Source organism: Leiobunum rupestre, chromosome 2 (assembly GCF_980474605.1).
Source record: "Leiobunum rupestre chromosome 2, qqLeiRupe1.1.hap1, whole genome shotgun sequence".
Lineage (NCBI taxonomy): Eukaryota > Metazoa > Arthropoda > Arachnida > Opiliones > Sclerosomatidae > Leiobunum > Leiobunum rupestre.
This window is the reverse complement of record NC_143385.1, coordinates 47,569,294-47,593,542: the sequence shown is the minus strand read 5'-3', so window position 1 is coordinate 47,593,542 and position 24,249 is coordinate 47,569,294. Positions and strand designations below refer to the sequence as shown.

General features: G+C 33.8%; 2 protein-coding genes across 4 annotated transcripts; one reads left to right on the top strand and one right to left on the bottom strand.

Moving 5' to 3' along the window:
• The first annotated feature begins 119 nt into the window (after window positions 1-119).
• Window positions 120-4,089, top strand: Nle (notchless protein homolog 1). Its single transcript, XM_090165700.1, has 10 exons — window positions 120-341; window positions 758-1,055; window positions 1,121-1,197; window positions 1,254-1,351; window positions 1,416-1,608; window positions 1,668-1,850; window positions 2,158-2,360; window positions 2,416-2,575; window positions 3,853-3,923; window positions 3,984-4,089. The coding sequence occupies exons 1-10, from the start codon at window positions 201-203 to the stop codon at window positions 3,994-3,996; spliced, it is 1,437 nt and encodes a 478-aa protein (XP_090021826.1). The 5' UTR covers window positions 120-200; the 3' UTR covers window positions 3,997-4,089.
• LOC149957678 (citron Rho-interacting kinase-like) lies at window positions 4,024-24,068 on the bottom strand. Of its 3 annotated transcripts, none has more exons than XM_090165697.1 (33): window positions 23,941-24,068; window positions 23,332-23,584; window positions 23,086-23,261; window positions 18,997-19,241; window positions 18,318-18,411; window positions 18,045-18,248; window positions 17,024-17,177; window positions 16,772-16,952; window positions 16,437-16,695; window positions 14,981-15,108; window positions 14,299-14,749; window positions 13,872-14,228; window positions 13,606-13,803; window positions 11,229-11,618; window positions 10,237-10,539; window positions 9,965-10,153; window positions 9,791-9,900; window positions 9,393-9,717; window positions 9,177-9,317; window positions 9,004-9,111; window positions 8,814-8,931; window positions 8,513-8,749; window positions 8,283-8,448; window positions 7,951-8,211; window positions 7,779-7,887; window positions 7,631-7,711; window positions 7,413-7,560; window positions 7,006-7,347; window positions 6,792-6,926; window positions 6,655-6,735; window positions 6,512-6,593; window positions 5,430-5,627; window positions 4,024-4,385 (listed from the first exon to the last, which is right to left on the bottom strand). In XM_090165697.1, the coding sequence occupies exons 2-33, from the start codon at window positions 23,525-23,527 to the stop codon at window positions 4,271-4,273; spliced, it is 6,282 nt and encodes a 2,093-aa protein (XP_090021823.1). In that variant the 5' UTR covers window positions 23,528-23,584; window positions 23,941-24,068; the 3' UTR covers window positions 4,024-4,270. The 3 variants fall into 3 exon arrangements, with proteins under 3 accessions (XP_090021823.1, XP_090021825.1, XP_090021824.1); XM_090165699.1 differs by having other exon boundaries at window positions 14,299-14,680; XM_090165698.1 differs by having other exon boundaries at window positions 24,004-24,020.
• Between the last annotated feature and the right edge of the window lie 181 nt (window positions 24,069-24,249).

Below are 24,249 nucleotides of genomic sequence, written 5' to 3'. Positions count from 1 at the left end.
TGTTTTTGCTTCAGTCCGAACTGCCAGGCACCATAGTTACAGTTCCCAGGTTACGCATTAATATTCTGCAGCTATGCCTATGTTCGTTCACGGCCAACTTAGATCCAGTCGCAAACTCCTGACTTAGCGAACGGATCTAAATTGGCCTTAGTCCATTCGGATGCGAGGGCAGTCTGCTAGAAATTCTTACAAATTTCAAAATGGAGACTAACAGTGGAGTTCATCGAGTTTTGGCACAACTAAAAAGTGAAACGGGTGACCTTTTAGGCGCTCCTTTTGATCTTCCATTTGATATTACTGTAGAGAAACTACAACTTGTTTGTAATACATTGTTGCAGAAGGTAATAACTAATTATATTGATAGAGAAATACACTTACAAGTTAAGCCTCTGCAAAAACCACATGGATCACGAGTCACATGATTGTAAACGTAATCCAAGGTTACTAGAGAAAAATACCGTAATCGTCGTTTCCACCTTTCCGCCGGCCTCCCTATAGAATTCTTTGTGCAGTAGGGCTAACGACGACCGTATTGTTTAAAACTCCCGACTGCGAATAAAGTATTTACTAGTGCATATGAAACCACGAAGTAAAAAAATATTTTAATGTTTTTTTGGGTACCGCGGAACTCGTTAATTTTTTAAAACTATACTATTCGTTTTAAATAATAAGTATAAGATTTTGTAGAGATAATAGTTATGAAATTTATTAGAATTACCAGTGTATTTTCTTAAAACAAATTTTATAATTTTTTCAGGACGAACCAATACCGTATTTATTCTTTATAAATGATGAAGAAGTGAAAGAAAGTTTAAAGCAAACTTTAGAAGGAAAGAAATTTGAAACTGAAAAGGTTTTAGAGATAATATATGCACCTCAAGCTGTTTTCAAAGTACGTGCTGTCACAAGGTGTACAAGTTCATTGCCTGGTCATGCTGAAGCAGTAATTTCTACATCTTTTAGTCCTGATGGGCGTTACTTAGCTAGTGGTTCAGGTGATACTACTGTTAGATTTTGGGATGTTAATACCGAAACACCCCATCACACATGCAAAGGTAGGGATAAAAATTTATGTACAATAATAGTGGTATTTTATTAAACTATATGATTATTTTTTAAGGGCACAAACATTGGGTACTTTGTATAAGTTGGTCACCAAATGGTCGAAAACTTGCATCTGGAGATAAAAATGGCCAGGTAGACTAACAAAATCAATTAACTTTATTACGTAAATCTAATTGCTTTTCCTAAAGGTCATTATATGGGATCCAGAAACAGGAACTCAAATAGGAAAAACACTATTAGCTCACAAACAGTGGATAACTTATTTAACTTGGGAACCTATTCACAGGTGAAGAACCAAGCAACAATCTCCAAAAATATGAAACAATTTGTGATTTCTAAAATTTCTTTAGAAATTCTGACTGTAGACGTTTAGCCAGTTCATCTAAAGACGGTACCATTCGGATATGGGACATTGTTCTTGGCACGACTGTCATTTGTTTAAATGGCCATACGCAGAGTGTCACTTGTGTAAAATGGGGTGGAATGGGCCTCATATACACATCTTCTCAAGATCGAACAGTTAAAGTGTGGCGTGCTGATAATGTGAGCGTTAAATTATATTTATGTAAGAGAAAAACTTCGGTGTAACACGAATGTTTTAGGGAGTTTTATGTAGAAGCTTGCAGGGACATGGCCATTGGGTAAATACATTAGCACTTAATACAGACTATGTTTTAAGAACTGGTCCCTTCGACCCAAGCAAAGCAACTATCAACTACAGGGAAATTACACAATCTGATGAAGAATTGAGTAGAATTGCATTAGAAAGATATAATAAAGCCAAGGTAAAATTTAAAGTTGGCCAATATCGTAAATAAACCGATTCTGATTTCCGGTTTCAACCGATACCGATTTTTTTACCGATATACACAAGTCACTGTGGAAAACCCGTGAGGCACCGACCATGTGACGAAAGTTTTAATTTTGAACGCTCAAAGTTAGAGGTGCCATCTACCACAGGTTTGAGAAAATCGGAAAAATTGCGATATCGGTGACTGATACCGATTTCATATCGGTTTGGGCCCAACAATAGTAAAATTCTATAAAACAAGTACAATTATAGTTTGTTACCAAATTTCTCTACTATCATAGGGACAAGATCCAGAGAGATTAGTTTCAGGGTCTGACGATTTCACTCTATTTCTATGGAACCCCGAAACTGACAAAAAACCCATAGCTAGAATGACAGGACATCAACAGTTAATTAATGATGTAAAATTTTCTCCCGATATGAGAATAATTGCAAGTGCATCCTTCGACAAATCTGTCAAACTGTGGGATGGAAGGACTGGAAAGTTAGTTAAATTATAATATTTTACTAACATTTCATAATGGTGATTCTCCTTGAAGATTTTTAGCAGCGCTGAGAGGTCATGTTCAGTCGGTTTATCAAATTTCTTGGTCAGCAGATAGCAGATTACTAGTTAGTGGAAGTGCAGATTCTACTTTAAAAGTTTTCAATATGAAGTCAAAGAAACTTCTGATGGATTTGCCAGGACACGCAGATGAGGTACTAACAAAGAGAGTATTCATGGTGTTTATTGCCAATTTTGTTCAAAGTTGGGCATAATGTAGATCTATACGAGATGTGAAATTTCCCAAAAGGAGACATTGCACTACCCCTTCAATTTGCCCTGGAAACCGAAAATGTTTTTGACCACTTAAAACAAAAATAAGATTTTTTCATTATTTTACCCAAAAATGTTCCAATTTACTCAAATCACCCATTTCATGTTTCAAAAATTTTGAGTAAATCCCATGCTTTTTTAAATGGAGATTTTTTTGTTTAAGTGGTCAAAAACATTTTCGGTTGCCATGGCAAATCAAATGGGTAGTGCAACATCAACTTTTGGGAAATTTCATCTCAAATAGGTCTACCTTAGGGGTGTGCGAGTACTCTTCTCAAGTCCGAGTCCTCAGTCGTCTTAATATATTACTCGTATGAGTACCCGAGTCCTTTGCCAAGGCTTAGAAATTACTCGAAGTGCACTCGAGTTACTAAATATTCCACTGAGTCTTATTTTTTGACGAGTCCAAGGAGTTCATGTTCTTTTCTCTCATTTTGTTAACGCGTAGTTGCATTCAACGGCACAGCACCAGGTGAAATCCCATAATCGCACTATGCTAGTGGTTTTTATTTTTTATGGAGCCCATGGACTTTGAATTCTAAGTCCAAAGTCAATGGTTGGAGATCGCATGACTCACCAAACTGGAATCTTTTCCGATTTTGGTATTAGTTTTGATTTCTGCACTCTGCAGTGAATAGAAGACTTTCCTTTGTGCTGGTGACGCGGCTTTAGTTTACTTTTTTACAATTAAGGAATCGTAGGTGAAAAACAATTTAAAAGATATAAGTTAACTTTTGAAGTTTTTTTAATATTTTAATTTTTTAATAAAATTAATACCAACAAATAGTAAAAAAAATTGCTTCTAAGTTATTATTTAAAATGGCTTTGACAAATGGCTATTTTGGAGATTAAAATTTTTAAACTCTTAACTGGGCTTGACCAGAAAAGTAAGACTAACTAATTCTTGAGAACTCTCGAATTGGACTCGACTCTTTAGTACAATTTTCCAGGACCTGAGACTCGAAACCATAAAAAGAGGACTCGCACACCCCTAGTCTACATTACACCTGGCTTTGAACAAAATCAGCCATAAACACCTTGGGTACTCTCCTCGTAAGTTATATACTTAGCAAATAAGAAAGATAGCAAACAAATTACAAAACTCATTTTTTATCACATTTCTCATGAAGTCTGTTCTTTTATTTGTGGTATTTTACAGGTTTACGCAGTAGACTGGAGTCCCGATGGTCAGAGGGTAGTTAGTGGTGGCAAGGACAAAGTTTTAAAAATGTAAAAACCTTTTGGCATTGAGCTATCTTATTTCTTTGTAACACTTATTTATATTTACAGATGGAGGCAGTGAAATCAATATTTAATGTATTACATTGACTCAATATTAAAGTGTTTTTTATTAAACCTTTATCAATTTGTCAAAATACTCACTGGCATAAGAATTTAAAATGCAAAAATACTTTTTTTTAACTTAAAGTTCTTTTAAAATGAAAAAGATAAATAATGGCACTTAAAATTTAACTCTAAGATAAACAAGTTTTTCGATGTATTAAAAAGGGGATTCTAACTAATGTTAATTTTGTTATGTTCAAGTAATGCCCTAAAGTTTTGTTTCAAAAAAACATTTACTGTGTGCTATGGGAGGTTTCTAAAACAGCACTCATAATGTCTGATGTATCCAACACTTCTTCTAATGATGAGGAAAAAGAGAAATCACTTCCGCCACTATAGTTGCTCTCACTAGTTGAATTAAACAAAAAAATGTCAGAATTTAAGCTAATAGCAATTTTCTTTATGACAAAGTAGTGTCAGACCCCTATATTGGCTATGTTGGAGACGTTTCCCTTATGAAACCATAGTTTAATGCATTCTTTAAAATTTCACTTGCTAAGTGGCTATCAAGCCCAAGTTTTACTATCGCCACCTACTGTCTCTTGGAGAAAACAGCTAACCACCATGCTGATGTTACTCATTGTTCGGCTTAAGTTACAATTCAATGGATCAAATAACATATGATATTGAAATGCCTGTCTTTACATAATTTCAAAACGTGCATTCACGATCTTTAAAGCGAGAGCTTAAATCACAGAATTATATACAGCATTTACACAGGGAATATAGTACCCACAATTCTCTAGTGCAATTTATTGTGGGAGTAGATGAGGCTGTACATCAGCTTCGTTTTAACTAGATTTCCATAAGGAAAATATCTCCCAGTTTTCAGGTCAATTCCATTACTTCTGGTGGCATTAGTACTATTAGGCCTAGAGATTCTACACTAAACGTTTTTCAGGATGCTGTGAATTATGGGTTCATGGTACCACGAATCTGTTTATTTCTTCTATGAATATCAAACTGTAACAATACCCTTTCTACCATCTGGATTTAGGATGGGTTGTCCTTTTTTTGCATAATCATTTAAGCCAATCAGAAGACAGGTTTGTTGTTAACTTTGTTGATGAAAAGTTTGGGATTTAGCAATTTAACCAGCAAAGAATCTTACCTGTGCGCTTACAAAAGATGTTGGTTTCCGGTAATAAAGGTGCATACTTTTAAACATTTTCACTTATTTTTGTACAATGCAGAAGAAAATTTTTACCGTAAATCTTTCCCAACAAAACCATTTTCTGAGACACGCCCCATAAATGAAATGGACAGGAGATTGGTACTAATGCAGTTTGATATACGTGATAGAATTGAATACATTGATTGTTTCGTGAAATAAAATATGCATAACTCAGTCTTTGTGTGCCTGCACGCTTCATAATCATAATTTAAAAATACCTTTTTGTAAGTGCTTTATGGTTTGAAAAGCCAGCTTCAAGTAATTCAGATTTTGAGCTTTCCTGGAGAACCTTTACACCAGATATCCTGAAGATTTCTACTATGTCTGGCTTCATATTAGATATATAGATATCACCATTTACACTGCTAGAACCTAAGTATCTTGGATACTGTATATTTAAGTATGCCCAATTTCCTCTGCAAGATAAAATATTAACTTAAAGACCATTTTTAATAACATTACTCAAATATATAGTGTGCCTACTAAATAACGAAAATTATAAATAACAGATTAACATTTTTTTCGAAAATATTTGAAATTACTGTAACATTCATTGTGCAGGGGGACATTTACTAGTGTAAAATTCAATGACCTTGAAAAATGTCTTCAAGTTCATTCAAAAACTATCTCGAGAACCGTTGGATGTACGGATTTGGTTCCAAAGTTGTTGCTCGCCATATTGTTAGTCAAAATATCTTTGATTTGACCAAATTTGACCAATCAGAAGCCAAGAAATTGATGGTCAGTGTTTGATAATAAAATAATCTGATTAGTTTCAATGTGACTAAATCAAATAATACTGAATAGTTTAAAACGGTTCAATTATGCACCCGTCGGCTATGATACACGCTTGAGCTCAATTAAAATGTCACGGAAGGCATTTATTCTTTCTTGTTGTCATGACAACCAATCTTACTGAATTCAGGTTCAATTTTTTAACCTTCAATTTATCGGCGAGGGGCTGATCACTCCGCATAATCGGTGTACAGAGCCGTACCTTTGACTGTACTAATGGGATTACGCGTAATCTTTGAAGTCCCTGCCTTTGGCAGTGCTAATCTAAGAGTAGTTAGCCCCTCGTTTATCGGCTTCAGATTGGTCAAATCAAAATTATTTGAACTAATATGGTGAGCAACACATTTCTAATTGGAACCAAATCCATAAAGGTCATTCAATTTTACCTTGGTAAATGTCTCCCTGCATGAGGAATGTTCAATAGAAATTTTAAATTTAAAATTAAAATGTCGGTTATTTATCATTTTTTGTTTTTTAGTGGACACCCTTTATCGATTTTTTTTACCTCAAGGAACTTTGGTTAGGAGTTACTTCTAAAACTTCAACAATGTTTTTATAAACAATGAACAATATAGGAGATTGATAAGCTAAAATACAGAAAGTGTTACTTCCCACTTTGTCGAAGTAAAAAAAATTATTTAAATTTACCAAAATCAAAAGGTTGCTTGGTCCAACTCAGTTGATTTGAATTGTCTTGTTGGCCCAAGTAATTAATAACAACTCCTAAATCTATAACAGGTTTTGTTTTAAATTGATGACCAAGACATGCTTCAAATAACACTTACCTTTAAGACAAAGTAAATATTCTTCTTCTTTACCAGGCGGTGAAACAGTTGCAATATTAACAGAAGATTGTTGTTTCTTCAATACATCATTAATGAACATGGCCAACATATTATTACTTGCTTGGTCCATAAATTCTTCAAAGAAATATATGAAATTTTAATTTCAAATGTTATCACCATTTTCTAATGAATAAAAATGATAATTTTGTCAAACCTTCAACGCAAGTTCCAGGTTCTTTCAAATCAACAACATATAGTTTATCTGTAGCAAATAACACAACATGAGCAGTAATTTGAACATAAGAACACGGCTGTGATATTCTCATTTCCTGTTTCATTATGAAACTCCTATTAGCTGCATTCCACTTCAGCAAAGCAACGTAACTACTCGTTGCTATAGCAATGATGGGTGGATTAATTTCAGGGGTCAATGAGGCAACAACCCTTTGGCATTGTTTCACATTTGACACTGGAGTTACATTGATGGGTGTGTGTCCAAATTCAATTTTGGACAACACTTCCGTGTATGCAAGACTGTACAAAGATCTGTCATCACCTAAATGTAAATAATTTAGATTTCACTAAAAATATCTCCTTCACGTGGTGATGATCAATCCTCACCAGCTACCATGAGGAAGACTGCGAGTCGGTCCATGTTAGTTAAGGCATAAACAGGGCCAATTTTGGAAATTAGAAGTTTTAAGGAATCTTTGGAAGACCGGTGAAGATCGAATGAATAAAGACCTTCCGTAGTACCAATCAACAGCACCTAATAATAATAATAGTTAACATTTTCCTCCAAATTCATTAGAAAGTGATTTCCAGTATTCAAAACTAACACTTTTATTAATTTGACAACAACAAAGAGGTTCAATGTTACTAGATTCTATTTTCAGAATTTGACTACCTTCTAGTTTCATCTGCGTAAAAAATTATAATTATCCAACAATTCTTTAAAAAAAATTAGAGATAATTGCTACTACTTACTGGATCAATTATTTTTCCTTTAGCTTGCAAATGCTTCGTAACCACTCTCTCTATGGCAGCACCCCAATGAAACTTGTCCTCATCGGATGACAGTAACACCAAAAAGTCCCTATTTTATATACAAAGATGTAAGTAAGCATAGGTGTTATTAAAAAACTAATGTGACATGTACTTGTTTGGTAATTCCTTCATGCAGGGCCAAAATGTAAGTTTTAACATAAGAGGAATGTGATTAGTAGAAGCACCCAGGGCATCAGTGTGAGAAGGATTCTCTTTAAGAGTAACTATGCCATCGCATGGAGCCAACTCAAATTTGGTAACTGCAGTGGCTAAAACGGCACTGTTGGTATTCTGCTCAGGTTCTCTATCCAAAACACATAGAGTTGTCCCAACCAATTTCATGAAACGATCTTCCCAACCTGCATTACGGTTTCTGCCAAATCAATTTTTAAAAGTTGTAGAATACTCCACTCATATCTGATTTTCAATGAATTTTGTAAGTACCTTGGAATCTTCACCCAACCATCCATATCATCTAAATTAAAACTAGTATAGATTCCTTGTCGTATTCTCTCCTTAACTGCTCGCAAACTCTCTGCTAACTGTTTTGGAAGGCCACATGTATTTTCTACTTTATCTTTACACTGTCTATGCAGAATTACATCACAAGCTGCACAATAAGCACAATATGAAAACCATTCTCTGTAGTAAAAAAAGTGCAATATTTTTCATACCTTTGCATTTGACACAAGGTTTTGAAAATCTAATGGAAGTAGTACAGATACTACAAACAGTGTTCCATGTACTGTGAGCATCATATAAAACATGGGGAATGTTATGTTTTATCCTCATGCTCCCAGTAGTTGTAGACCCTCTGCTTAATCTATCTAAATCGGCCTCTGCACTGCTACCGGAATCTGTAGTACCATCAGATCGAACAGACGCAGGGGAATCTGGAGGTTTCATTGCCACTATATGGAGTTGAAAATCAATCATTTAGATATAAATTCAACGTCATTGTTCTTGGAACTTTACTTTTTTCTGCCACTTCTTTCATTTCTTTATACATTCTGTTTTCTCTATCTCTCTTGTTTTCTGCTGGTGGAAAAATGGGACCTTTGTTTTCTTTACCTCGATTTCCAAATAACCAATGCTAGATTAAAATTAAAACAGGTTGTATTGTGCAATACAAATATTTATAAGAATAACTGAAGAAACAACGCACTTTTTTCTTTTTCTCCATTTCTCGTATTCTGGACTGTAAAAGATCTGTTACTTTTGTGAGCTGTTGAATTTGAGAATCTCGCTTTGAAAGCTCTTGTTGAAAAGTAGCCTATTTCACAGTAAATTTATAAATACTTTTTAATACAACACAAGTATTTTCCCATAATTCCATACAATTTCTCTTTCTTTTTCATTTATGACACTGTCTATATGCCATTCAGCCTCTTCACAACGTTTCATACTTTCTTCAAGGGCTGCTTGAAGATCAATATTTTTCTTCTTTAGCTGCGCTAATGTTGTTATATGTTTTGCAGCCTGTACAAATATTTATCATGAGAAACCAATTTTTAATTTTACTTATTCACAGATTGGTCTTATTAAAGTTCATACTTCTTCTTTAATACAAATATTTTCATCCTCTAAATTGTCCATCTTATTCTTTAGACTACAATAAGCTGACACTTTAAGTTCAACTTCACGTTCCATGATTGTTCTTTGTTCAGTTAATTGAGCAATTCTCGCTACTTGAGCATCAACAGTTCTTTCCAATGTTGCAACTTTAGTTTCCAACTTATCAATTTGACTGTAATGATCATTTTCAGCTTCATTTAGTTGCTGTTCCAAATCATCTCTAACATTTATTTCAGCCTCGAGGTTTCGGTTAGCTGTGTTTAAATCATGTTTCAATCGCTCTATTTCATGGCTTAAGGAATTTCTATGAGATGGTAAATATAGAAGAACTAATTAAATTTCTTATATTTTACACTAGCATGAGGTAATAGCCATACTTCTCTTTTTCAATTGTTGCTAAATTTTCTTCGTGTCTTTCGACAATTAACTCAAAATCTTTTATCTGATCTTCCAAAGTACAGCAAACATTTTTCAGGACACTAGTATTCTAAAAATATTATTCTTCGATTAACAATCTTTGCAAAACGTATTTTTACTACAAAATAACATACTTTTTCCAAATATTCGCATCTCTTTTTCTTTTCCGCAATCTGTTGTTTGAGAGAATCATTTTCATTCGAAAGTCGCTGTTTTTCATCCTCAAGTTGATGACACTGCTCTTTCATTTTCATATTTTGTCTATCAAGTTCTAGATACTGGCCTTCATTCTTAGCACATTTCTCTTCTAATTGCTTCTTAGACTGAAAAGTTAAGATTTAAATATAAACAGTTCATTATACATATTAACAAATACATTGTTGGAGGCTAATGAGACTAAACATACATTATATTCTTCCTTCAGCAACTTTATTCTTTCTTCGAGTCTTTCTTTCTCTACTTGAAATCTATTAGTCAACCTTTCAGCTTCTTCTGTTTTAATACTAAGAGAATCCTGCAATTGTGTAATTTTATCCCTCAATGAGCTTTCAGCGTCTGGACATTTCAAATGGTCTTTCTCCAAGTTTGCAAATTTTTCCCTCAAATTAGAGTTAGAAGTCCTAGAACGATCTAGGGCTTCTTCAGCTTCTTTCTTTTCACGTTGAGCAATACGCAAGTCCAATTTTGCATCTGAAACTTCACGTTCTTTCTAGTATTAAAATGTTATATATTCATTATAGGTGTTAAGAAAATAAATTTTTCAAGAGGATAATTTTCCAAAAGTTTGTAATCTGAAATTTGCATTTGCAACCCTTGGTATTATAATCATGAGTGTATATAACAATTTATATGTGGATTTTAAATTACAAAACTTAACAAAAGCCGTTAGATAGGCAATTTCCTCATATATTATTATGTTTACATTAGAGATTATTAAAAGGTTTTAGATGTGTACATGTACTTGTAAGGTCCTTAGGCGGCTCCATAAGCTATTGTCAAGGTGGCGCCCTCTGTAAAAATGTGCTAGGCTATGTGAGCCATGTTAGACAAGGGGAGACTCGACTAGTAACGGATTAGAGGTTCTCAAACAGCGGAAGGAATGAGTTAAATAAATGTCTTGTGCTCAAATAGAGTAAGTTTCTGGGGTTAATTATTTTTGAGCGTTACATATTTATTCATCTGTTCAGATAGAATTTAAATCATCCAAACAGTAATGAAGCATGAAGATGTGGGAGGTCTTACCCCCTCTATAGTCAGACACAAGTACTAAACATTTGCAAGTCTTTACCTTAAAAAATTGTACTTCTAATTCAAGGCTTGGGCAACTTAAAAGAAAAATGACCTGTTTTTAATCCAGACTTTTGGAAAATTAGAGCAACTCTGGTAAGTTTTGTTTACTTGTCTTATGACATCTCTTAATTGCCGGATTTGACTTGTTTCAGAAACTTGGTTCTCATGAATTCGGTTAAGAACAGATTCCATGTTAGACACTTTGGACACAATCTCTAAGCTCCTTGGAGATTTTTCACGTGGTTCAATGACACCAGGAGCTTGTACCCGAGCTGCATCAGTTTCAGACACATCAACTTTGACATTTGTTTCCTTGTCAGATGTTGACTGCTCAAGATTTTCCAACTTCTTTTTAGCTATCTCATAACTGTTAAGTGTTTCAATCAGCTTAAGCTCTTTCTCTCTCAGATTTTTATCATATGTTCTTTCAACATCTTCAATTTTTCTAACTAACGCATCTTTTTCCGTCTTCAAACCATTTAGGTTGGTTTGCAGTTCCTATAAATGGTTCATCGATATGACTACACTGATTTATGAAAATAACTATAATTTTAACTACTACCAACAGGGCTGGATTTTGACACTAACCGATTTTGGTTCTACCAGAAATTCTAGATGTAGCACTTTTTCAATTTTGGTACCTCATGAATTATTTCAATAGGGGGCTACACCAATTAAAGGGAATATAACATCAGGTATTTGGTGTGGAACACCAATGTTTGCAGCTCTGGCCGCTCTTGCCTTTGGCTTATGAAATGTTGGCGCCACTGTACATAACAATTGCTTTGCAGGTTATATTCCTTTTAAGCAAAGTATGCATACATCACATTGTAAAGTTTATTAACATTACAAACTATAGCATTTATGAATGCCCCCCTTTTAAGACATTTATTACATTCGCCATGGCTCTAGCTCACACAAAATACTGCTCTGGTCTCATTTCCTATTGCACCACATGAACTAACGCCAATATCCGGCGAGGGCTTTCCAAACATGGGATGACAAACTCTACCCCGTAGGTCCTAGTTGACCACCGGTTATAAAAGGGAACGCGTGTCCCGAAAGGAGAAGTCTCCTCTCTCTTTCTGAAGGAAGACAAGTTTTAAGATTCTCTCGGTTGCCAGCAACAAGTTCGCCCCCTCGTGCCTAATGTTTACGCGGTATTTTGGCGACAGTAAAAGTACGGCCTAGTTTTCCATCCCAACCCGAGTCGCTATTCCCATTCAACTGGACCATCCAGGTAATTCACCCACGCCACCATGATGTGCAGCAACTACTATATGTTCCCGCCGGCATCTCTGCACTCATCGTTATCGTAAGATCGAAACTATTTATCATGTTGCGACCAGAGTCAGTTTAATCATTATTATGACCATTGACCAACCTTTGTTTTGTAACCTTTAAGTTCTATTTCGCTAATACCTTATTAATTAAAAATTCATTAGATTCATAATATCCGTCTCTTTTATGACTTTAAGTAATATCAGCACTTTTATCATTATAATTTAGTAACCCCTAGACTAACGAACCAATCTAACTTAATTATTTAATCCCTCTTATAAAAAGTGTTACAACATTTTGATGGGGGACACCTGTACAATCAAAAACTCAGTCGGTGGATTCCAATTAACTTTCAACCATGTAAACTAAGACCAAATGGTGGGGAAATTTTAGCAAAAATCAATGTCTTTTAAAAACATTCGAGTGGTCAAAAGCAAATTTTCAGAATTTGTACTATTGGATTTAAACAATTTCTGACGATGTTCCATAAACATCAATCTTGCATATTTCATATTGTACAATATTATAATTAAATTAGAGCACTCCTACTCAATTCCAATTTTTTCAATTTTGGATTTTTAGGTTATTATATATTATTGTTGCAATAATTTAAAGCAAGTGTCAGCTCAATGGGAAGTGGCTCTTTTTCAACAGATGTAGCTATCGTCGACATCAAAACAAGATACCTAAGCTACATTTTGACCCATAGCAGAACATAAAAGTATCCCTAGCATTGATTAGCTTGTTCGTAAATTTGACGATAACTTAAATTTAGCAATTTTTAACAATATATTTTATATTGGATATATAGTTTAGGTTCACTAAGTAGAGTATAATTATAATAATTATAAATGGTCCTCTGAAGACATTATTGTTTCGTTATTTTGGATTTTACCATCCAACTGTTCCTCCTTCTTCTAAAAATCCCTGAAGAAGGAGGAACAGGATTTTTAAATAAATAAATTGTGAATTTTAAAACCGTTTTAAGTCTCTTTTCATCTAATTTAAGAGGTTAAACTTATAGTTGCACAAGTCCACAATTTCAAATTGATTTAAAATGCTGATAGATATTTTTCAACTGATTTTGGCCAGTTTCAGGAGTTTGAACTTCATTTAAATATATTTTAGACGAATTTCTAACCGCTCACCATATGTAATGGAAAAACCAGCCCTGGCTAATAGCTAAAATGAGTAAGATACTTACCGATATGGTACCCATAGCATCTTTTTTAACTGTTTTGTACTTTTGCATTATATTTTCAGTCTCTGACTGAGCAATGTGCAATTCAGACTGTAACATTGTAACTTTGTCCTCAAGGCCCCTTAAATTGCATTTAGCTTCATCTAATTCAGATTGTTTTAGGACAAGCTTAGTTTTAATTTCTGAGGTAGTATCTTTGTCCTAAATTAAATGGTTTTTATAGAGTAAATTTTCTTTCAAAATATAGAATCAACACAAAAAAAACTCACATCTATCGATTCTGAAAGCGCAGAGGAAATGCTATTTTCCCTGAGTTTTGCTTCAACATCCTTCAAATTTGACTCTAGTCGATGAACAATTTCTTTTAGCATATCAGTGCTATTTTTGAATTCTTCTTTTTCAATTTCTAGGGTCTTATTAGCGCTCAGTGCTTCGTCGAGTTCTCCTCTAATATTATCAACCAGATCATTCAATTTGGAACATGTATTCTCGGTTATCCTAAGTTTTTCTTTTAGTGCTTGACAATCCTGTTCATATTTTACTTGTAAAGCTTTGAGTTCACTAGTAATTACCGTTAACCGATTCTTTTGGTCATCTTTAACGTAATCTCCATCACCAAAAGCATCCTAAAAAAATCTGTTGTACTAATCCAAACATATATTAGAAAAACCTAAAATTAAAAAACCAGAAACTCACAACTTCAGTTCCTTTATATTCGGACAATTCTGTTTTAGCCAACTCTAACTCACGCTGCAATTTCTCTACTTCCACTTGCGTATACTGTAAATCGTGTTTCACACGAATAAAATCTGAGTCTGTTGAGCTCTCCTCTCTTAAAAGGGATCCATCTTTCAGAGTAACAGTAAAAACCGAATCATTTTCTATTTGACTAGCACTACGATCCATTGTGATGTCGAAGGTTCCATCATTTATACTAGAGCTTTGATTTGAATATGTACCCATGCTCGTATTGGTTTCATTATCAGCACTTGATGTGGAGCTACTATTATACCGTTGAAATATTTTTTCACTCTCCACAACTGGATCTCTAAACCTAACTGATTTTCCATTGGTAGCACTGGGAGAGGAACAGAAACCGTCATTAGGACTTACGAATTTATTTGCAGGAGAAAGTAATAAATGATTTCTAGAAACAATTGAATTATTTAGAGTGTATTAATGGAAAAAGTTAGTATTTAATAAAAATTTTATCTGTCAACTTCATTTGGGCCAGTGCAGTTTTCAATAAATTGTTTGCAAGTTTGTATTTTCCATGAATTATATTAATTTGTTCATTAATCTTGTGTGTGATTCAAACACACTTAAGCTGCAAATAAAGATGACAGACGTATAATAACAGATTTGATAATTAGCTCACCTAAAGCCTTCGTTTAAAATGGATTCTCTTTTCTTATACTTTTGCTCAATAGCCTTGAGAAGTTCTAAAGCTCTTTCTTCTGAATTAGCACGATGTTTCTTCTCCATTTCCAGCAATGATTTTAAAGACTACCAATAAACCGACTTTATTATTCTGATTAGAATAGAATGGGGGACACAAAATTTCAAAAAACAAATGCAGATAGGATATGACCATAAGTAATATAATAAGTATAAGTACAACATAGTGGTTAGCACTCTTGACTCGCAGCAAGGGGAGCAGTGTTTGATACTAGTTTGTAGCACTGGCTGAAAGCTTTGATCGACTAATGCCTGGAGTTTGCAAGTTCCCTCACCTCTGGTTAAAGCCCCCCCCCCCCTGCCCCCAAGTTCTTCTGTTTCAGTTCTACAGCAATAGCATAAGTATGCCACTGAACGATATCTGTTAATGATAGTCTTTGAAATTGAAGGATCTGGAACAGGAAATTCATCACTGCCTATTTCTTTGTGTTATTATATAAGATTTAAATCGCTTTTCAGTTGAAATTCAAATGTAACTACCGTCAGAAACTAAAAGAATGTTTATAATGCATTTGAATTGGACTCGCCGACAATTGTCAGTCCCAAGCTTGTAAGATGATCATTGGCGAAACAGACCATAAAAAATAACTTAGCATTGGAAGAATAGGAAGTGCCCTACTTAAGGTTATTATGTTCCTTATGGTAATAGTAAGTGTAGGGTACATGAAGGGCTTGCCATCACCCAGCCACCTGAATTAATGGCTTGGTGCTAATTTTAAAGAATTTTCCTTTTAGATTTTAGAATTAGCTTTAGAAATAATGTTGATGCACAAGACCAAAAGCGACATAAGACTCAAAAGTGTGTTAATACTGTATAATGTTTAATGAGAGCTTGTCACAAACTAAAAAGAGGGGTGGGAGAGGGGTTTAAAGATACGTAATCGAAATTAGAAATTTTCTCCACTTCAGTGCCCCCGAGTGAGGCGTTTTAGTATGCATGTCTACATGCAAGAAAATCGCGCCAGACCATAGACTAAATATAACATTGTTAGTACTATTCCATCTAATACGCTATGTAGTCTATTGTGAGCTCTTAGGAAATATATTAAAGGGAACAAGTAGAGTTGACACACTTTTGGGTCTTATGTCGTTTTTGACCAGACCTAAATACAGCACTAATGAGCTTAAATTTTAATACGTGCAATGCAACAAAGTTTTGTTATTAACAGCTAAAAAACACACAAACACACAAAACTACAAATACATTTCTTTAAAAACCAATTTTGATATTCACTTTTGGAATATGTAGTAAATGTTGTTAATTAGTGCTTGGAATTATATTTACTAAAATACTAATTAAACATTTGTTCATCATTAATAGATTAAAATGATTACATTTTACATTTTTTAAGACTCGTCGTGAAAAAAAAACTTACCAAGATGTCGGCTGACTGTTTCGTATTAACTTCTCTTAGCCTCTCCTTTTGATCTTCCAACTCTTCCTTATGTTGATTAGTTCTTTCTAATTTTCCTTTCAATAGAGCCACCTCACTTTTGAGTGCAGATTGCATTGACTCTAAACTAACCACCAGTTTTTTTAACTCAACCTCTGATGTTTTTCCGGTATCAGCTTTTTTCCGAGATTTGGGAAGTGTGTGGTATGAATCGTAAGACATACTCATTCTTCTTGCGGTACTACACCACAGGAATAAATAATAATCAAAACAATTTTCCAAACTTTAAGTAAACTATTTTATAGTTGATATATTACCTTTCAGATTCATTAGCTAAGCACAAACTGAACGTAAAACCCACAAAAGGCAAGTTTTTGCCTGTAAATTCTTTAACTGGTTTATAAGGATCCAGACTAGGTTTATGAGACTCTTGCTCAAAGCTATCAAAATACTTGGCATCATCCTCACCGGATATTGTTGGAACATATGGAGGAGACACTGTATGTTTTAGGGGTACCCCGATGAATTAGAAAAATTATATTTCAAGATTTTAAATTGCAAAACCTGACCTTTAAGTATGTTAGCCCAATCTACAGATCTGAAAAACTGATGGTTGTAAAGCTCCTTATAGCCTATTCGGGACTTGGATTCAGTCAAACAGCCTTCAATCATACTTTTGGCCGAGTCTGAAAATTCCATGTCATCTGGAAAGGCTAGCGTTTTCTGTAACAAGAATAATTACACATGTCACTTGACTTTATATGAACATAAGAATTTGTAATTTCGAAAACATGCTTTCTAATTTGGGACAATGGTATATAATCAGGTTTGAAGTAAGTGGAACCCAACCAGGAGGAAAGCCTAGATAAAGTAGGGTTTTAAAGGCCAATAGTATGTACATATGTTATATTATTGGCATTTAAAACAGAACTTTTTAAAAATGCTATTTGATTCTTTATCTTGGAGATTTTTTTTTAGATATTTTTGAATTGTGTAGATTATCCACATAAATATAAATCCACAATAACTAGGAAAATATTTCAGATAATGGATCAGATGGCAACTGAAAAATAATTATATTTAATGAAGTCATTCTGCTGAACTTCACAAATGTTATAAAATTCAGAATTCCAAATAGTTTCAGTAGTAGCAATATCATTTTTGCAGTTCCATTAGACACAAGTTAGTGTAGCAAAAATAAGGTAAATAAAATTAGGGTGTTGGTAAACGTTTTGAAAGATATACATTTGGGAATTAATACTTAAATCTAAGAGAGTCGAAGCTATATAAATGTACAATGTATTTATTTATACTAATGGAGAGAGCGGCTATGTTGAGAATATCTGCACTCATTATGATCGAATTTACCATCAGGGGGGGGGAGGAAAAACATCAGCAGTGTGTAGTTTAATTGGGTTGGAAGATAGCAGTTTTGGGGAACCAATGAGATACCGGGTTGATTTAGGGGGAAGCATTTTAAAAAAATGGATGAGGGAAATTGGTAGCAACACTAAAATTCATCTCAACATAGCCATTCTCCTGAAGCATCAATAGACACATTCCAGGTGTTTAGATTCTGATTAGTTTCACCTTGAAATTCATAATGTTGGAGTACGTGACCAGAACTTTATCATCACCAAAAGGAGTGGCACCAAACATCATTTCGTAAGTAACAATTCCAACTGACCACCAATCGCAATTTTCATTGTAATAAGATGGCCTATTACTATTCATAGCCGTCAACACTTCAGGGGCAATATAATCCGGTGTACCAACAGGCATTTTGCTTGTAACCTTAAAGTAAAAATAGAAACATCCAATATTTTTAAGGTCTCTTTCTTCGAAAGAACCTTATGTGCGTACCAGTTTCTCTTCATTTAATTTTGCAGCGGAACCAAAATCAGCAAGCTTTAAATGCCCAGTTAGATCAATTAAAATATTATCAGGTTTAATGTCCCTACAAATAAAATGGAAATTTGAAGCAAAAACCAATGAGTATGGAATGTTAGGACACATTTGATTTAAGGATTTTCTTATCCATAACCAATAAAATAACCGTGCAAGAAAATAATCCCATGCTCTTATGTATCAGTTCCTCAATAGATCGAGACTGCAAATAATTTGACTACATTGTAGAATGGATGTTGAAAAAAGGTTACAAAGTGTTATGTTGCCTGAGTGAAAACACATCTGTACAAAGGACAGGGTAAAATATTTACTATTACAAACATTATCTTCGTTTCTCAAATTTGATACGAAAAACGTTTTTATTTACATTTTTCACCAACAAGAGATCCACTACTAGTTTGTACTCAATATAGTTTACCATTTAATATTTGTGGTGTTTAAAACCAATATGCAAGGTTTTTATACCAAGTTTCTTTGAATTTTACTAATTTATAAAATATTTTAAATTGTATTTTAGGATTTTCAAGTTGATTTAGCTATTTCACTAACTAACTAACTACCACAAAATTAACTCCCCCGCAGATTTTGAAGTGCATGTTGCTCTAAATTCGAAACAAAATAGAAATACTCAAACCTGTGAACATATCCCATGGAGTGAACACTATGTACGGCCAAAATTAGTTCAGCAGCGTAGAAAACTGCAACATCTTCCGGCAATATGTTGTCATGCCTCTCTAAAAGAGCTAGAAGATCACCACCAGGGTGAAATTCCATCACCAAATATAAATTCCTGGCATCTTGAAAAGAATATTGAAGCTGTGTAATCCACGGGCTTTTTGCTTTCATCATAATATCACGCTCCTCTTCATAAAAGGCTACCTGAAATTCGTACAATTTCATAAAAGTTATCAGAAAAGAGACATTATTTATTAAAAATTTTAGGATTGCATAGAAAATCTAGAATATTTGTATTTATCACTGCAGTGCTATTAACTATACCATCGCAGGTGTACCGTTAGGGGGAAAATTTGAGCCTATTACCACTTAAGCAACAGCTGAAAAAACCTTAATGCCAGTGCGACACACCTTTTGAAGTAAGATTGCATGTTCGTAGCTTGCTCACAGGATGGTATGGCGTTTTGCCTCGTGATCTGTGACGTAAAATTAATATCGGCCGTTTCAAGGCGGGGCTTAGCTATGACGTATGCCTACAACGCTACGAGCAAGCACCCAATTGTAGGAATATAACTAACATTATTAGTATATGCCTACCTCAATGTTTTGAGCATAAAATTGTAAGATAAATTGCATATTTTCCAAATTAGACAAGATTTAAATAAATAATTAAAATTATGAGATCTAAATAATAATAATTTTTTAATTAATACTAGGTGTATTTAGAGAAGATTAACATACAAAATATAATAAGGTAGATATTGAGATACATAATCAATTGCATTAAAGATCAGGGGGCTCCCAACAAAATCTGTGGAAAAAAATAGGGAAAAAGGATTTTTCGCGATAAAAATATGGTAAAATAGGGATTAAAGTTTCAAAATAGGAAACAATTAGGAATCAGTGTAAAACAAAGTTTTTTAAATGTAAACGTTATTGTTGTCCATGGTTGAATTTTTATAAGATGATTAAGGTATTTCTAAAAAAAGAAGAATTAAATATGGAGTTAAATTATTTTCAAACTAAAAATATAGGTTTCATACATGTTTATTATTATTATTATTATTAATGAAGGGGTGAATGGCTAAGTATATGCCCGTTTGTGCACGTCGACCAGAGGTCCATTGTGCAAAACCTGAACCTTAAGACTTAAAAAGCCCAATGTCTGACACAAAACGGAGAATCCTTTTGGCCGGTATATTATAGAAATCAGAAGTTTCCAGCTGATGCATACCAAGATGCTCGAATCTTTGCGCCGCGTAGTAATCGCACCTACAAAGCACATGAGAGGCGGTTTCGTCCTCAGCCTGACACGCGCTACAGGAGCTTTCGAGCTCATGGCCAATAAATCTATATTTTTAGTTTCAAAATATTTTAATATGTGCAATTCTTCTAATTTTAAACATACCTTAACCGTCTCATAAAAAGTTATTTATTTGAACTTAATTCCAAAACTCTGTCCTAGGATTTAATGTTTTCAAATTTGTGGCGCCACTTTGTGTACTATGTTCGAACTATTTTATCCTTAATCCTCAGCTTTGATTATTTGGTAAACAGTCCTTGAGCAAATATATAAACATATTTTTGGGGTAATTTAGGGACCAATTCTCAATTCTAGGGTAGATTAGGGACCTTGAAGCCAAATAGGGACTTTAGCTACACTATATTTTCAACTACTTTTAATTTTTATATAGGCACACCCATTTGATAATATTTATCCTAAACAAAGATTAATATAAAATATTGTCAATACAAAAACCTTCTAATCATATTAGAGCTCATGGTCTAATGATTTTTGTATTAATCAGGAATTAAAATTATAATAACTATGTTGGTTTTTCTAAACACAAGAGGTGCCATGTACAACAGTTTAGTTTAATCTAAAATTATTTTTGTTCGTCGTGAGTTCTACGTGACATAAAAACAAATTTCTAGAAAAACAATAACAGAAGTAAAACTAAAACTAAAAAAACCCTATAAATATAACAGGAGCGTTCCTATAAGTAACATTTTTGCTCAAGATATACGTCGAAGTCTACATAATAATGGCAAGAGAAAACAGTTCAGGTCAAATATGGTCAGATGAGAATGTCAAGGAATGTATAACTCATAAATACAGAATTCTGAATGCAGAAGAAGGTGAGCAAACCATAAACATTTTCAAAGCATGTTTATGGAACTACAATATATTAGAAAAACCACTGGAGAATGTGAAACTAGTTAACTTAACTATAGCAATGGCTTCTCAACTTATGACAAAAGATCTAAAGCACTGTTTAGATACGGATTTCGATGCAAAACTTGATTCTTGGGACTATCCAACTTACACTGAGAGTGAATTAAAAGAAATAGACGAAAAAATAACAGTAACTGATATAACCAATGGCAATGACCCTTCATTTACACCATGGCTGAAATTTACAGATAATCTCTCTAAAAAAACAAACATGGCTTTATATGCATTCATAGCAGCAGTGTGTCTGAGGGTACGAGTCAAATCAACCAAAGCCATTCAAGATTATTTCAAAAATACGTTATTTAAGGGTTTGAACACCCACTATGGAAATCATTTTGTTGGAAACACCTCATTTATGAATGAAAACGGAATACAGCCACCATGCCACAAATTTCTGGATAAACTGGCGTGTGACTTAAAAAATGGTAAAGGTGAAAATTCATTTAAAAATTACATAGCCATGTGTTTAAATATTCATATTTTGGAAAGTAAAATTACATCGATGAAACCGAAAAACAAAGTCTTTAAATACTCTCCCAAAATTGGTGTTATTTCAAATGCCATTTTAATTCACATAGCTGGTTACAGAATTAATTCTGTTGCGATATTGTTTATCAAAACTAGAATGGAGAGAAGAGTAAAGGAAAAGTTTATGCGATCATTTGCCGATCTGATTGACGAACCCTGTATAGCTAAATCGGCAGCCCAGGTTCTAGATTTCATAGAATATAATAAAGCCAGTCCCAATCATCAATTATGTCAATCATCTTTCGAAGATAGTGACAATATTTGTTGGCCCTGGGCTAATTTGCTGATTAAGGACTATTTCAAAAATCTAACTATAAAAAAAAACGAGCTGTTTGTGGCCCGGGTAGTAGCTTACAGCGAAAAGGTTGTGGGAGCCAAAGAACCCTGGGAGATTGCAAGATTCTACAATATTGATCTGGAAGTAATGAAAAAAGCAATGGAATGGTATAAGACTTTCTACAGAGAACACAGATCAGTTGTTAAGGCTAGAACTCAACAATCGCGAGATCTGTCAAACCGGTTACTCAGACTTTTTAACAATTTATAAGCAGTATGTATAACCTTTGATATCAAGTTTTCATGTTGATATTTGTCTGGTGACAGAAGTGCCTAATTTAGCATGATTTCATTTATTTAACTATAAAAAAAATGAAAAAAACTGAATAGATACTTGATTATTGTCAATAGACAGAAATGGTCCCAATAAAAAAAAACCATGTTCAGTGTACGGAGCATTTAATTGAACTTCATAATTCTGATCATTGATGTAGGCTGTAGTCCAATTATTTTTATTAATTATTTAACCTAAGGATTCTTTGCAAAAACAGTAATTTTTGTAACCACCACAGATTCTATTTTTATGGTCTATACAAGTAGAAATGCAAAAACCCTAAACTTGAAAGAGACTTTGTAATTACTATTAGTGTTGAAATTAAAATTGATTTTTTAATTAACTCTATATTGTTTAAAGGATTTTCTAAGAAGAGTAAAAAGTGTATTTTCCTTTTCATTGTTTAGTTATAGGATAAGCTAACCCTCTGGTTATGGCACTCAATGTTATACCACCATCTCAGGACTCTTGGTTCTCGGGAAAATTTAAGCGAGAGAGTAAAGAAATTTCTTCAGTCCACTACATACAACACAGTAACTTTTACGAATCATTGTTCAGAGCATTGGGGTTAAACTCTGAGGTCATCTTGGAAAATATCTTTGCTCTCAGCCTCTCTGGCACTACACTAAATGCCCTAGCAAAGCGAATTAAGCTACTAAAAATATCAAACTTACAGCTTCTTGTTCCAACGTTAAATTTTTCTTCAGCGTCTTCATAGCATACATGTTTCCAGTATGTTTTTCTTTAACCATATGTACTTCACCAAAATGTCCTCTACCAATAATCCTCTTAATTTCAAAATCACGAACATTGACTTGGAGTTTACGCAAGTCTGATATAGCAGTGTGAACTTGAGAAATAGATTAAAACACATTAATCCCTTCTGTTCATAATTAAAAGTTAGGGTCAACAAATCTTACACTTATCAACAAATTTGGCAATGTTCTTATTCTTTCGCATGTAATCATGACAACATTCATCATACAAGGCAAATAAAGCATCCAGTAAACCTTCTCGGCTAACAAGATGACGGTAAGCCAAGTCATGGTTTCCTTTTTCTAACACAAGCTGTGTAAGCTGTGTGGAACGACTTGCTAATGATTCCGTAGTGGCCATTTGTAAATTTTAAAGGACCAAATCTATCAAGCATCCATCCCTGAAAAATGACTCACGCTGTAAACAGAAGAAAGTATGTCGCTAGACAAATCAGGTTTGCCTCGGTTATATTACAACAAAAATATACATGCACAGTAAGATAAGTGTAGAAAATAAGCTACGTCAAGCATGCTGATAATCATTTTAAGTGGTTAAAGTTAGATTGCCTGTTTTGATAAAATATCCTTATCCCGATAGATTTCACATTTCAAAATGGAATTTATAAGATTGGTTAAAGAATTAAGCAATATTAATAATTTTAGAAGAAAAACACCTCCAATTGACAAACAGGCTAAAACAGCAGTTATTTTTTTTAAAGTGCCTAGGCTTAAGATTAGTCATTAACAACAACATTCATATTTAATAGGAAATACCTTTATAACAGGAAAAAATCGAAAAACGTTAACATCTACAGTAAAATATTTGTGTGAACTTACAGGTTAATATAAATTAAAGGCCTAATTTTAAGCGATAGGTAACTTCCAGAATTGAAACATTTACAAAGGTTTTCTATTCAAAATACATATAACGCCCCTGTCTTTCGTTTGATCCCTAACGTAATTTTTCAAATATTTGCGCGGGAACATCAAAACACCAATAGGGACTTGGCACTATGACATCATATATCATCACCCATGGGTGCGTCAAAACTTTAAGAAGGGTTTCTCACCGTGAGAACTTGC

What these genes read in the sequence shown, in the direction of transcription:
- LOC149957678 (XM_090165697.1), bottom strand. Translation starts at nt 23,527, where the DNA reads ATGGCCACTACGGAATCATTAGCAAGTCGTTCCACACAGCTTACACAG. An exon ending in AATTAAATGAAGAGAAACTG is followed by an intron (nt 18,249 to 18,317) that starts GTACGCACATAA and finishes TTTTACTTTAAG; the next exon opens with GTTACAAGCAAAATGCCTGT. An exon ending in TTGGGCTAACATACTTAAAG is followed by an intron (nt 16,953 to 17,023) that starts GTCAGGTTTTGC and finishes TAAAACATACAG; the next exon opens with TGTCTCCTCCATATGTTCCA.
- Nle (XM_090165700.1), top strand. Translation starts at nt 201, where the DNA reads ATGGAGACTAACAGTGGAGTTCATCGAGTTTTGGCACAACTAAAAAGT. An exon ending in AAGTGTGGCGTGCTGATAAT is followed by an intron (nt 1,609 to 1,667) that starts GTGAGCGTTAAA and finishes CGAATGTTTTAG; the next exon opens with GGAGTTTTATGTAGAAGCTT. An exon ending in TGGGATGGAAGGACTGGAAA is followed by an intron (nt 2,361 to 2,415) that starts GTTAGTTAAATT and finishes TTCTCCTTGAAG; the next exon opens with ATTTTTAGCAGCGCTGAGAG.